The 13,986-nt window shown below is 35.8% G+C and overlaps 1 protein-coding gene across 2 annotated transcripts in view; it reads left to right on the forward strand.

Annotated features, from left to right (window-relative positions):
* LOC136033245 (uncharacterized) overlaps positions 1–13,771 on the forward strand; it is a 61,159-nt gene extending 47,388 nt beyond the window's left edge. For both annotated transcript variants that reach the window (XM_065713968.1, XM_065713978.1), the window contains exon 6: positions 13,295–13,771. In XM_065713968.1, coding sequence (XP_065570040.1) covers positions 13,295–13,711 — 417 coding nt within the window. In that variant the 3' untranslated portion in view covers positions 13,712–13,771. The remainder of the gene's footprint in view (positions 1–13,294) is intronic.
* The last annotated feature ends 215 nt before the right edge of the window (positions 13,772–13,986 follow it).

Consider the following 13,986-nt stretch of genomic DNA (forward strand, 5'->3'; position numbering starts at 1 on the left):
GTCACGATGTCTACGATTGAAAAGGATAAAGTTTAACTGGCTGCAAAGTCAATTCAGTCCCTTCTTTCGATACGAGTTTGTTGTTGGTATTTCAACGTTAGGGAATAGCCTTTGAGCTTGTGGTTACTGATCGATAATGAAGAAACAAAACCAAAGTGTTGCTCTCGCAACACTTTAGTCGGCGAAGCTGGACAAAGGTTTCCGCAACACTTCACGTTGCCCGGGCAACGTAGGTCTAGTTTTTGCTCGTTTTTAGTGGGACCCGGTGATATATTGTAGTTTCTGTTCGTTTTCGGCTTCATTTATCTATATATACTGATTTGGGACAGTATTACTCTTGGTAGATTATTTAATTCTATTTTTGCTTGTTTTTTTTGTTTAATGGAGTTTTTTAATTTTCTTTAAAAGCTTATTTTGTGAAAAAAGTTTTTAAATTATTTCTGCTCTCTTTATATTGACACATTCTTTTTCAGGGAAATAGAAAATAACAGTTTAAACATTTTCCTTTTTGTTAAAGAATTTACAGTTTGGTCTGCTATTTGTATACTGTAGAAACTTTTCACCAATTCTTGTCAACATAAACCCTTTTGAAAATCTTGAAACAAATAGTAGCGTTTAATTTAGCTTTATACCTCCTCTAGTTGACCTGAACCATATAACTTAATGTCGTTCCTAAAAGATCCTATCTATGCTCTTTGACGTCCTTGATAAACTCGCACTATTTTGATTTAGTTAAATATAATGAAAGTAATACCCTCAAATGTTCATTGGATATTGCTAAGATGTCTTATTGGCAACAAGTATACATACAGTGCGTTGTCATCATCATCATCATCTTCATCTTATTTATAACCCATCAAAAAAAAAACTGGGCAGAAAGTTCAGAAAAAGACAGAGTAAAAATCAAGAAAAAAAACAAAAAAGAGAAAACAGAAATAAAAACACACTTTGACAAATACAAACAAGGGACAAACAGAAATGACCAAAGATGGTAAGACTTCTGGCCTTCGACAGTGAAATCACAAATGCGCTTCTCAATAACTTCATCTGGGTTTGCCAATTCATGCTTTCTTTGCAGTAAAGATTTACTTGTCCAAGTTGGAAGTTCCATTAAATACTTTGCAAATTTAAAGTAAAGGATGTGAACTTGCTTTCTTTTGCCACAATTCGGGAAAGACCAAACAGGGGAAAGTGCAAGTAAGTGAGGACTGATAGGCTATTATACAAGTTAGAACTGTGAACTCTACTTAGATACGAATCGTTTGAAGTCAGGGAGGCATTACTGGCATAATTTCTAATTGTTAGTTTCACAGTTTCTTTCAGGTTTGCTCCGGTACGCGTGCCTACTTAACTAATGCTGCTAGCTAAAGAAACCTCAGGGCCAGATAGACTTATTGATTTTCTTTTCCCTTTATAGTTGAATCGTAGAACAACTGTTTAATCAGTATTAAACCTCAAACCAATGTGTTTGTACTCTTCTTGGAGAAACTCAAAGGATGGAGAGCATCCTTGAAAAGTGCCGGAAAGGCTTGGTAGGTCCTCCGCATACTTAACTAACGAAAGATCAACTCCCTTGAAGATAAAAGTACAGTTCAGCTTATCCTGAGCACACCGGTATCACAGTTATTAAACAAAACTGGAGAAATCAGTGCTCCTTAGCATACACCTTTCAGAATCTTAAATAGTTGACTACTATCTTTGATTCCAGTATACAGATTTCTATACATGTATCTTAAACTACTGATTACCGCATCATCAGTACCTTTCAAAAGTGCCTCGAGCAAAACCTGTGAAAATGTACACGAGTCAATAGCTCTTGCAACATCGAGTGCACATAAGATCAAGAAATCACCTCTTTTTTCAATATCCTTCAGCACATTTATAAGTAGAAAGAGAGCATACTCTCTACATAAGCCTCGCTGGTACCCTAAACTGACGAAGAGGAGTGGAACAATTTTCTTCAATACCTCTTTCAAAAAAGACTCAAAGAGCTTGAAAGTAGTACACGAGACGGTAATTGGTCGATAAGAACTGCAAAGAGAAGATGGGAGTTAAAATTTTTTTAAGATGGGAGTTATTTGTCCGATATAAAATTGCAAAGGTACTACACCATGAACAAGGATCATCTGGAACAGTATTGCTAAATGTTGCTCAATTAAAGAACCTCCAATTTGCAGGCGCCTTGCTGAAATAGAATCAACACCAGAGGAAGATTTTGTTTTTAATTTTGGAATCAAAGAGTGAATAGCACTTGGTCACACAACCAGGAAAGATTTCGTCTTATTTGAAAGAACAAGGTCAAGCTGTTTTGATAAAACTCCTCTATATTTTTGTTGGGAGCACTGAACTCCATTGTGAAACATACAACCCACTTTTTTCAGGCACAATAGCGCTCTGGGCATTGGTAGGCTTACTGTACTTTCAGATTTTGGAGGGGTCTTCAGCAATATAGATCATATTTTTCTGGATCAGCATTAACTTATGGTTTTTCAACTCCTTCTTAAATTTCCGTTTTGTATGGAGCCTCAAGTCATTTACTAGGCCATCTCACGGGCGACCACAGTCGTTCCAAATAGAAAGCTACAGCCTGGCTGAATTATACGCATTCACTAGCTCTCTATTTTCTACCAATCTTATGGCTGCGATTTGTTATGAACATATCGAAGCAGAACGGTGCTTCTTTCAGCACATTTCAGCGCGTGACTTATTTGTGACAAGTAGGAAGTGAGCTCAACTGAGATTTCCTTTTTACTTTATGGCAGCACAGTACGATCGCATAAAAGATTGAAAGGCACTTTGATTTTGCTCCACATCTCGCCACATACTCTACTGAAGGACTCACTTGACACATTTTTCCAATCTCGGCAGGAAAACCAATTTGATTTGTATTTTGAGCCATAGGTTGGGATGAGTAAAAGCAGGTAAAGATAGGAAGGCGATCAGAGTAGAATCCTTCTTTTGAAACTTTGACCTCGTGACTGCCAAACGATGCAACAACATGGTCTAAGCTAGAAGTTGAGGAGGGCGACCTAATATATGAAAAGTTGTCATTCTTAGGCAATACACAATAGTCGTGAGGAACGCAGTCCCAAAAGATTTGTGATATGGGAGACTTTGAGTTTGTTATATCTACATTAAAATCTCCGCTGGTTATAACAGAATTAGAGGCAACTTTTTTAACAAACCTGCCTAAAAGCTTGCAGGCAGACGCAAATCGTGAAACAGACTTTTCGTTGCTATAATTTGTAGGCAGATAAACGTTAATTACTACATGATTTTCAAGCTTAGCGGCAATAAAGTAATCAGTCTCTGCTAATAACTTGCAAAGGAATCGGGATAGATTAGACAGACCGCCAGATTGTATGTCTCGCAGTCTCACAACTGCGCTACAAAAGAAGATGTAAAAATTATAAAATAGGGGTAACAGGCTTTGGCAGTCTTTCGACAGGAAATGCTCCTGAATCAGAACTAGGTCATGGGACTACAAGAGCTGCGACAGAATTGGGATTCGATCGGTAACTTTTCAATTAATATTCCACGACAGAATTCGGCATCTGATTCTCATTTTGAACTAAATTTACCTTTCAGCAGAGCTTGTGCAATACGGCATTTGCTATTGTAACATGATTGACTGTCTGATTTTCAAAGAGCGCATTTTTCTGGTTTCTGGTGGGGGGCTGTTTTGAGAGCTCCCGTGACCTTTTTTCTCCAGAGACAGAACAATAAATTCTATTCATACGTGTACTTGAAATATGTCCGTGTGATTGGCATTTATTGCATCGAAGGGAGCAAAAAGTCTTGAATGGGGAATCGTTCGAAACCGTTCACTAATGGGAACTTCATTGCTCGTAGTAAATCCTCTTTTGTTTCAAATTTCAGTCTGAAAAATCCGGTAGAGCAGCTTTGCTTTGCTTCACTACAATCTGGCACGAGAGACTTGACATCATCAGAAGTCGGATCATTTGGGACACGTCTAACTATTCCAAAGTGAGAAGGACTTTTAACCTTATCGCTAATGGTGCTGCTAGAGCTATGATGTGCATTCTCTATTGCTTGAGCATCACATTTGGATGCAGGGATAGCTTTCCTGTCACCTCAGGTGTACTTTAGCTCAATTTTTGAGCTAACATCACCACATGCTTGTTCTAAGAAGTCCTTCCTTGATTCTGGTTTGGCCAGGTTAATTGGTAAATTTTGGACAATCACGGCATAGGATGGTTTGAAAATATATATTCAGCAGCAACTTTTCATTACAGGTTTACTTTTTGAAAAGTTTAGAACCATCAGAATGTCTAATTTGTTACACATTTACGCAATCTTGAGTGTAACAATCATTGGTACTTTCACCTGGGATCGAGGGGACTTCTGCTGGCTCGAAAATAAGGAAAGTAGGCAGAGCAACCTTATCGTCATCACAAATCTGTAACAGTTTGATCGTTTCTAAAAAATTGTCGCTCATAGAAGCCTTTGTGGATATTCGAGCAAGACAACTTGCTTCTGTCCATAAGATCTCTTTTACTTTCATAGTGTCTTAATTTGGAAAAACTGGGCTGCTCTCTTTGTGACTTCATCATGGCTTTTTGCAATTCTATCTGCACGTGACAAAAATTTATTACGGGATTCCAAATGAGCTTACCGGCCATCGCAAATATGCAACAACATTAACACTGCAAGTCCAAAATAATAGACCGTATTTCACGATCACAGAAGAGAGAATAATGAGGACTTCTTTCCCAAGACAGTGACCCAACAAAACCTATTTGTATATTTCGGCCCTATATCTAAGGGCAGTCTTCAGCAAAGAAAATAGTAAACAATAAAACACTTACAATAAAAGCTCCCGGCTAAAAATGTATAGGTATTTATATTAGTAGTAGTGTGCTCACATTGGCTTTTGGTCACTTGATCTTCCCCTTTAAGTATTCTCAGAGAGATCCAACTTAATACTCAAATCAATTCGTAAGATACCCTCGTTTGACAATTAAGGTGCAAATGTGTCTTTTGTTAGTTCGAATTTACCATCGATATGCTCTCAAATTTTAGCCTTAATAGTACGAGTGTCGCAGTAGTTGCGGTTGCAGTAGAAGAAATAATTGAGATTTTAATGTTTTATTAGTAGTAACAACAAGAATAGTGGCAATGGTATCCCTTTCAAGATGCCCCTAAAGGTTAACCTTGACACGGTGAAATATTGCTTAAGTGGATTGTAATTGAATCAGTAGATGGAATACACTTATTGCAGTAATAGTATTAGTAAAAGTAGCAGTGGTAGCTGTGTTAGTCTCTCTTTTAAGTATTCTTCGAAAGTTCTAACTTTCCAAATCTATTCTTGAGATATGCGCTTTTAACAATATGCCTGCACATAGTTTGTCTTTATTTAGTTTAAATTACCGCTTAATATTCTGCCAAATTTTCACCTTCATACGCGTAACCCTAATGTGCAAATATTGTAGTAGTAGTGGTGGTAGTAGGTCCGGTAGCACCTGTAATAGTGTATTATTATTAGTAGTAGTAACAGTGGTAGCAGCAGTACTAAAAGCGACAGCAGCAGGCATATTTTGCCTTCTAGTCAACTGAACATCCGACTCACGATCCCATTGAATGATCCCATTTGATTTCCTCTTGATACGATAAGCCGTTCCAGAAATATTACTGATCCCCATGTATCAGCAATCTCTATGCACATAGTATGTTTTGATTTAGTTTAATTTTCCCCTCAATGTTTCCTCGAATGTTAATTTAAATATACTCAGCCTTAGTAGTCCTCGCTTTAGAAGTAGCATTTTTAACGATAGCAGTGGTTGTAGTAGCAGAAGTTGCAGTATCAGTAGAAGCAGTGGTAGTTATAGTAGTAGTAGCGTGCAAATATTGCATTTTTGGTTAATTGATCATCTCCCTTATCATTTCCTAAAAGTTCCAAATTAATATATTCAGCTATTCCTGTGTTACGCCCTTATGACAACCCATATACACAAAACAAGTTCTGATATAGTTCAACTTTCCCCTAAATATTCCCTGAAAGACTCGCCTTAATACCCTTCGTATTTTGGGAAAGTAGAAGTCAAACATGCATTTCTTTTCTCAATAGCATATACTATATGCAAGCAGCGAACAAATTGCCTAACCTAAGGCCCTTGCCCTGAGACCTTGGGGGGGGGGAGTTAACATCCCCGAATGTATAATTACTTATTCTTTCAACAATGCTGAAAAATAGATTCCTCAAAACTTTGTTTGGATTTTTGTTTTGGGTAATAATGGAGATGAAGGGGGGGGGGGGGCTTGTTGCTATCAAATCACTTTTGACTCTTAAAAAGGGCACTCTAAATTTCAACTTCAAATCAAATGAGGCCCATTTGAAAATTCATATGACCAAACATTCCATAAAAACCTTGTAAGCCCCCCAGGGAATAATTTACAGCCCCTTCCCCAGGGGGGGGAAGTTTCACCCCTGAAGGCATTTTTATATGTTTTTGGACTATTTTGAACAAAATGGCTATCTTGCAATTTAAATCAGATGGGATCTTTTTAAGAGAGGGGTGGTTGGGTTTTGGGGGCGCTTGATGTCCTCCATCACCTTCGACTCTTATAAGAGAACTAGACCTTACAAAACCATTTCACGCGAAGGGGCTAATACCCCGTCTTGCAATAACTCAGTAAAATACCTCCGGCACCCTCAATTGAAGCAAGGCTGGAGAAGAAGCGTATTACGGAGATACACCCAAATAGCTATTATACCTAGAGGTGAAATCATATTTTCTAGTAGTCCATAGTCCACTATGCAAATTGCATAGTTTAATATCCTTGCTCCTGGAATTGGGAGGTATGGTATACCTAGTGATATACTTAACAGACCTTTTTCCATTTTGAATAGATGGCTTTTCAAATATCAATCAGTATTGCGGGATAGGAAATATCTAAAAAGATCGAGCAGGCATTAGATACCAACATTCAATAAGATTCCAATATTAAAATTCTAGTAACACCCTCAACATGTTCCGAAAGCTTCAACTTAACACTCAAAGCGATTTTAAGATGTTGCTGACACGCTCTTTTGGCAACTGGAATGTAGACGAAGGTTTGGGTTTTGTTCACCATCAGCTTTAATATTTCCTAACAGTAGTCGCAAGTAAAAGTAGCCGACGTCCGAAGTAAAAACAGTTACATGAGCAGTCACAGTCACAAGTACATGCAGTCACTTTTGCAAACAGTTGTAGTTAAAATTGCAAGAAGTTTCAGTAAAAAAAAGTTTAAGTTTAAAACCCTTAGCCTCCTCGAATATACTCAGGGTAAAACATTCTCCTCTTTCAGAATGATGAACTTTGCACGTAATTAATGGAAAAGTAAAGTTCACAATCCTTGCCCCAGTGCTCTAGGGGACGTGGTCTCCCAAGAGGCATAGTTAACAGACAATTTGATTATTTTGGACGAAATAGCATTTCAAAATGTAGATCGGCGTTTAGGGGTGTGTCTATACAGGGGAAAAGGAGCCTAGTTGCCCTCCGATCACTTTCTAAAACCATTAACAAGCACTAAAATTGACCTCTTAATATCCTTAGCTATTCCTGAGATAATGCTGCTATACCCTTCTGACAACCAGCATGAACATAATATGCTTGTATTTGGTTCAATATATACAAATCAAAATTTGCTTAAAGTTGTTGCAAGCTGGAATAGTAACAGTTGCAAGTAGTTACAGTCATAGCAGTTGCAGTTACTAATAGTTGATTTTCTAAGCCATTCCTAAAATATTACAGATTCGTATTTGCTATAATCAGGGCGCATATAGTGCCTTTTGTCAAGTCCAAAACACCAATTAGCATCTGCTGAAGTTGACCGTAGTATCCTCGGATTTTTTCGACATAGTAAGGATCCACCATTCCCCACTTTCCCAATGGTAATCCTGCATGTTAACAATGAGTAAACTCCATAATTGTCAGTCCTTCCCAGGTAGATGTGTGTGGGGGGGAGCATACCATCCCTGGATACATAACTATTAGACTTTATGATTATTTGGAACAGAAAACCTCTTTCAAAATTTTTATCACTGTTGAGGGGAGGTTAGATAAACAGGACAAGTGGGGCTGATTTCCCTACCATGATTATTCGGAATCCCCCTCATCATGCCATGCATGTTCTCATTTAATTACTTGCATTATTTGATACCGTGACCAATTAGAGCTTTAGCCCTGGTCCTCTGGGGCATTTTCTTTAAAAATAATCCACAAGAATGTCCATAGGACACATCACTGTATAATTTCAGATTCTATACTGAAGCAACTACTGATCTCACTTCCTATTTTGACCGAAGCAAATTAAATCAAACAGTTCTTGATAACGAACTGTAGTAAGGAGCGACCCGGCTCAATAGAAACTGAAACTCTAAAAAATGGAATTTTGATACCAATAGCTACATCAAAAGAATTGCATTTTAATGCTGATTTTAAATATATAAGTTTCATCAAGATTAGTTATACCCATCAAAAGTTACGAACCTGAGGAAATTTGCCTCATTTTAGAAAATAGGGAAAAACACCCCCTAAAAGTCATACAATCATAACGAAAATCACATCTTCCGATTCAGCGTATCAGAGAACCTTATTGTAGAAGTTTGAAGCTCCTATCTACAAAAATGTGGAATTTCGCATTTTTTGCCAGAAGACAGATCACGGATGCGTGTTTATTTGTTTTTTTTTTTTGTTTTTTTTTTTTGTTTTTTTTTATCAGAGGTGATCGTATAGACTGAGTAGGCCTAGAATGTTGTGAGAGGGCTCATTCTAATGGAAATTAAAAGTTCTATTGCCCTTTTTAAGTGACCAAAAAATTGGAGGGCACCTAGGCCCCCTCCCACGCTCATTTTTTCCCAAAAGTCAGCGGATAAAAATTCTAGATAGCCATTTTATTCGCCATAGTCGAAAACCCTAATAACTATGTCTTTGGGGACGACTTACTCCCCCGCAGTCCCCGTGGGAGGGGCTGCAAGTTGCAAACTTTCACCTGTGTTTACATATAGTAATGGTTACTAGGAAGTGTACAGACGTTTTCAGGGGGGAATTTTTTTGGTTTAGGGGGAGGGGGATTTTAGGGGGGGTTATGTGGGAGAATATTTCCATGGAGAAACTTCTCATGGGGGAAGAAAATTTCAATGAAGGGGCGCAGGATTTTCTAGCATTATTTGAAAAAACAAAGAAAAAACAAATATAATATTTTTTTGTAATGAAAGTAAGGCGCAGCATTAAAACTTAAAACGAACAGAAATTATTACGCATATGGGGTGTTTACCTCTTCGTTATACCTAACTCTTTACGCTTAAGTATTTTTAGTAATTTCAACTATTTATGCTACGGCCTTTGTGATTCAGAGGTCATTCTTAAGGAATTGGGACAAAATCTAAGCTTTAGTGTAAAGAGCGACGAAGGTTGAACCCCCTCATATACGCAGTAAAAACATACGAATATAGAAGTTCGTTATGTAATTTAATTCGTAAGTTACGTATATTTTTTACCAATGAAAACGTTTGTAAAAAATGAAAAGTTCTAGTTGCTTTTTTAAGTAATCAAAAACTTGGAGGGCAACTAGGCTTCCTCCCTCGCTCCTTTTTTCTCAAAATCTTCCGATTAATTGCAATTAATTAATATGCAAATTTTTTTTTAGTTATTGTGCGGAGAGCCAAGATCAAAACATGCATTAATTCAAAAACGTCCAGAAATTAATTAAAAAAACAGGGTTTTTCAAATGAAAGTAAGGAGCAATATCGAAACTTAAAACGAATAGAATTTACTCCGTATATGAAAGGGGCTTTTCCTCTTCAACGCCCCGCTCTTTACGCTAAAGTTTCTTACTGTTTTAAAAATAGAGTTAAAAGAAAGAGTCCAACTTCAGCGTAAAGAGCGAGGCGTTGAGGAGGAAAAGCCTCTTTCATATACGGAGTAATTTCTGTTCGTTTTAAGTTTTAATGTTGCTCCTTACTTTCATTTAATAAAACTTTTTTTTTATTTAATTTCTGGACTTTTTTGAATTAATATATTTGTTCAAATACACTAGGCGCTTTAATGTTCTATACACATCTTGAATGATCCAATCTGTGGTAATGAACTGATATGCTTATCCGCATAATTTCTTGAATAACTTGGGGTATCGGGCATAAACTTCTAGAGAAGGCTTAGGGAAGGAGAGACGCTAGAGAACGTGGAACTGGGTCTTCAGAGAGAGGATAAAGAAGCGTCAAAAGACTCTTTGCTGCTCCATGCTTTGACTCCCAGCTCCATCAAAACTGTTTTACACTACAAGCTCCTCTTGGTGTTTTAATCCATTCAGAGTGTATTATCAAGGTCAGTCAAAATAAATTGTGAATAGTTTTGAGTCTTTTAAGCTCTTTTTTTTACGGGTACTTTCGAACAAGATTTTATTTTTATTTTGAATTTAATTTTATTTGTGTGCTAATGAAAGTTAAACGACTAACAATCACAAAAGATCTGCACATACCCCTTCTACAATCTATTCCGCTCTAGAATATTTTATATTTTATTTCGAGCTTATTTTTTTAATTCCAAATGTCATTTCGTTTAAAAACTAATCAAAGAGAAAATAAACAAGAAGTGTAAATAATCTGATCACACCCTTGCCATAATTTTACATTTTCTCTCAAGGCGAATTCGATCTTTTAGTTTTTACTTTTGAGACTTCTAAGCCTTTTATTAACTCTAATCGTAAAATCAATGATAATTAACCCCACATAGTAGACAAAAACTAAAAAATTGCATTTTGGTGCTGAAATTATTTAGATTTTCATGTTCTTTGAAACTAATTCAACTAAAATTTTATTCTATATTCAATTTCCCTCCCGTTTTCCTATGTTATTTTTGTATGCCCCTCACTAAAAATTCGATTTAACTTATTTACTATTGCACATTTACTATTTTCAGTAATTACATCTACTATTACTACTTACTATTTGTTATTAGAAAATACATTTATTATTTCCAATACTATTCAAATAGTATAGGCCTTTATTACAAAGTTAATTTTGATTACTTTGGTTAATTAATTAATTAACCAAATTAATTAATTAATTAATTAATTTTGATTAATTTAGCTTACTTTGGTAAAAAAAAACCTAGCTCTGAGAGTTGCTAAATATTTTAATTTACTTTGTCGAGTTACACTGCAGCCTTGATTTACCCCTGCCCCCTGTCTCCATAAGTTCCAACATCATCTTTATGTTTTTAAGTTTAATTTAAAGCAATAATTATAACCTCAGTTTTGGCCCCTTCTTATTACCCTTCCCTCCAAAAAACTTCAAATACACAACAAAATAAGTGAAATAATAGAGAAGCTATAAGAAATCCTGGAGGGATTCATAAAAAGCCTCATATTTTTGATATTGAGGGTTGGACGTTATTTTTTTTTAAATCCCAAGAAAGGACCAAAGCAAGCAAAAGATGGTGAAAAAACGTCGGATGAGAATCGAGGGGCTGCATAGACCACAAATGTTGTAAAAAGACTAAGCAATCTGTTCTTTCTGTGTATTTTTGATGTGTAACAAATGCTCATTTTGAATATTTTATATGTTACAGTGTTAAAGTTGTGTCTTCTTAGTTCTCCCTTGGGCCTTGAATCCTCATAAATAGACAAAATGGGCTGCAAAACTATTTTTCACCACTCTGGAATTTTTTCTTTAACCGTATCAGGTTGAAGGCTTCCTTTTAACCCCCCCCCCCCCCAAAAAAAAAAGAAATTAATTAATAATCGTATATTCAAAATTAAAGAAGAACTTATAAAAATCTCGGAAGAAATTATCTAGAAAAGGAAGGAACAGTACTCCTATTATTTAAGGTTGGAGGCTATTTTTAGAACTCCCCTATATTAATTTTAAATAATTTTTAGAAGTGCAAGTACGAATGTAAAAGGATCCAATTGTGCCCCCAGAAATTAAGAGTCTCCATTCTATGCTTAAATAAATAAAGATTTTAAAATGATCTCCCCTCTAAGTTTTACCCTTACTCCACATCTTTTTATTTTCTAAATGCGGTGTATTTTAAATTTCCTTTCAAGTCTATTCTTATCTTTCTTTTAAGTATTCACTTTTATTTAAATAGTAAAGAAAATGACTCTTAGTAACATTCAAGAAATATCTGTCCACAAACAAGCTGCAAATTAATGATCTCTCATTTATTTTATATTTTATTTCGAGCCTAATTTTATCTTCCTATTAGGTTTTTTATTAAAATATTTAATTTTTATTTTAATATCAACAGAAGCAGAAACTACCAACAAACGTGAAAGATTTGTGCACACCCCTGCTACGATCAAACCACCGCTGACAAACTTGATATTTTGCTTCAATTTTCTTTGTGTCTAATTGATAAAATCGTGAAATATTGTACGTGCATGTTAAAAATGCCAGGTTATTATGCCGTCTCATATGTCGGGGCATCGGTTATTATGTCGGGGCAAGAAATCCCTGTTTATAAGAACTAAAAACAATATTCAGACATAAAAAGAAAAAATTATATTTGTCACAACAGGTAGCAACGCTGGAAGTCTCATCCCATTAGGTCCTCCAATCCTAAGATATAAGAAATGGTAGGGCAGGAATGCCCGTGTATACAAAAAAAAAAACGATTTTCAAAATTAAAGATAAATCATATTTTCCTGAAGTGCTAAATTCGCTGAAAGTTTCATGTCAATAAGTCTTTCCAACCGTAAGATAAAAAAAATGGCTGACTCCATACCCACAAAGAGTATGTGCTGAATATAACTGATAACAGATGAGCATTCAATTTTTCAGAGAGCATGTGCTAAAAAATAATGAAAGGCAGAGGAGCAACCAATTGCACAGCGAGTTTGTTGATTTTCAAGGTCAATAAACTATTATAGTGGTTCAAAGCCACATTATTGAGATGTAATGCTTAGCTATGGGTCGAGTATTAGTTATTGCCTCAGGATGTTCCTGAAAAGCTTCCAAGGAACATACACCGGTCATGATTATTATAAGGTACATAACTATCCATTTCAACTATACCTTTTGTTTTGAGTAACGTAAAAATGACATCTTGGTCTTTTGTGAGTAGCGGTAGCATATGACTCTTTTTAATAAAAAAGAAAAAATACAATCAGCAGACATAAAATTTGCGACCATTAATCAACTTTCTACCATTTTAAACAAAAAATTCTGTCATTATTTCCTTTACTTAAAATAGTCAGTTTAGAATTTCTTCCAAATCGCTCATAATTATTCTCCATTTAGTAAAGTTTTGCTAATTAATAATAACATTTTTGTGCCTTTGTTTTGCAGGATGAAAGCCAAGTAAAGAACCAGTTAACAAATGAGAAGTTTTACAGAAATAAAGCTGCGAGTAAGTTGCTCTCTCTGGGAGTGGAAGAGAATTCAAAAGTGAATGACCAAAGCAGCTCATTAATGCCTGTTGATAGACCAATTAAGGATGGTTTATATTACGAAATTGAAATGATGCCCCCACCACCGTTCCAAGGCCATATTTTTTCAGAAAGACATCGTGCTGAGAAAACCAAAGTGGCCGATGCTTTAGATCCGAGCTTTAGATCACCTTCTGGCTCATTTGTACAGAAAACGCAAGCAAACGGTGTACCGCATTTCACCAGGATGGGTGTATCCATGCCAAAAGATGATCTACACAAGAAAGTCAGATATATAGGGCCACCACCTTATCACCCAATATTTAATCCATTTTGATGCTCTCTTGTTTAGAAAAATTTAGTATTGTAATTTGTTTAATAAATTTGTGATTACATACATACTTGCCAAGAGAAAAAGATGAAGTGAATTCAGTTACAACCACCATATATCGGTCCTAATTTATTTCTTTGTCAACTGAAAAACAAGTTATTGAGATAATTTAGTTTAGGTTATGAATTTGATAATTTTACTGGAAAGCAATGTTGTCAAATCTCTCGTCCCCCTCTCCAAATTTCCTCTTTCCTTTTCCATACGAATCTGAAGAACACCAA

The sequence above is a fragment of the Artemia franciscana genome, chromosome 1 (assembly GCF_032884065.1).
Source record: "Artemia franciscana chromosome 1, ASM3288406v1, whole genome shotgun sequence".
In the NCBI taxonomy this organism is placed as follows: domain Eukaryota; kingdom Metazoa; phylum Arthropoda; class Branchiopoda; order Anostraca; family Artemiidae; genus Artemia; species Artemia franciscana.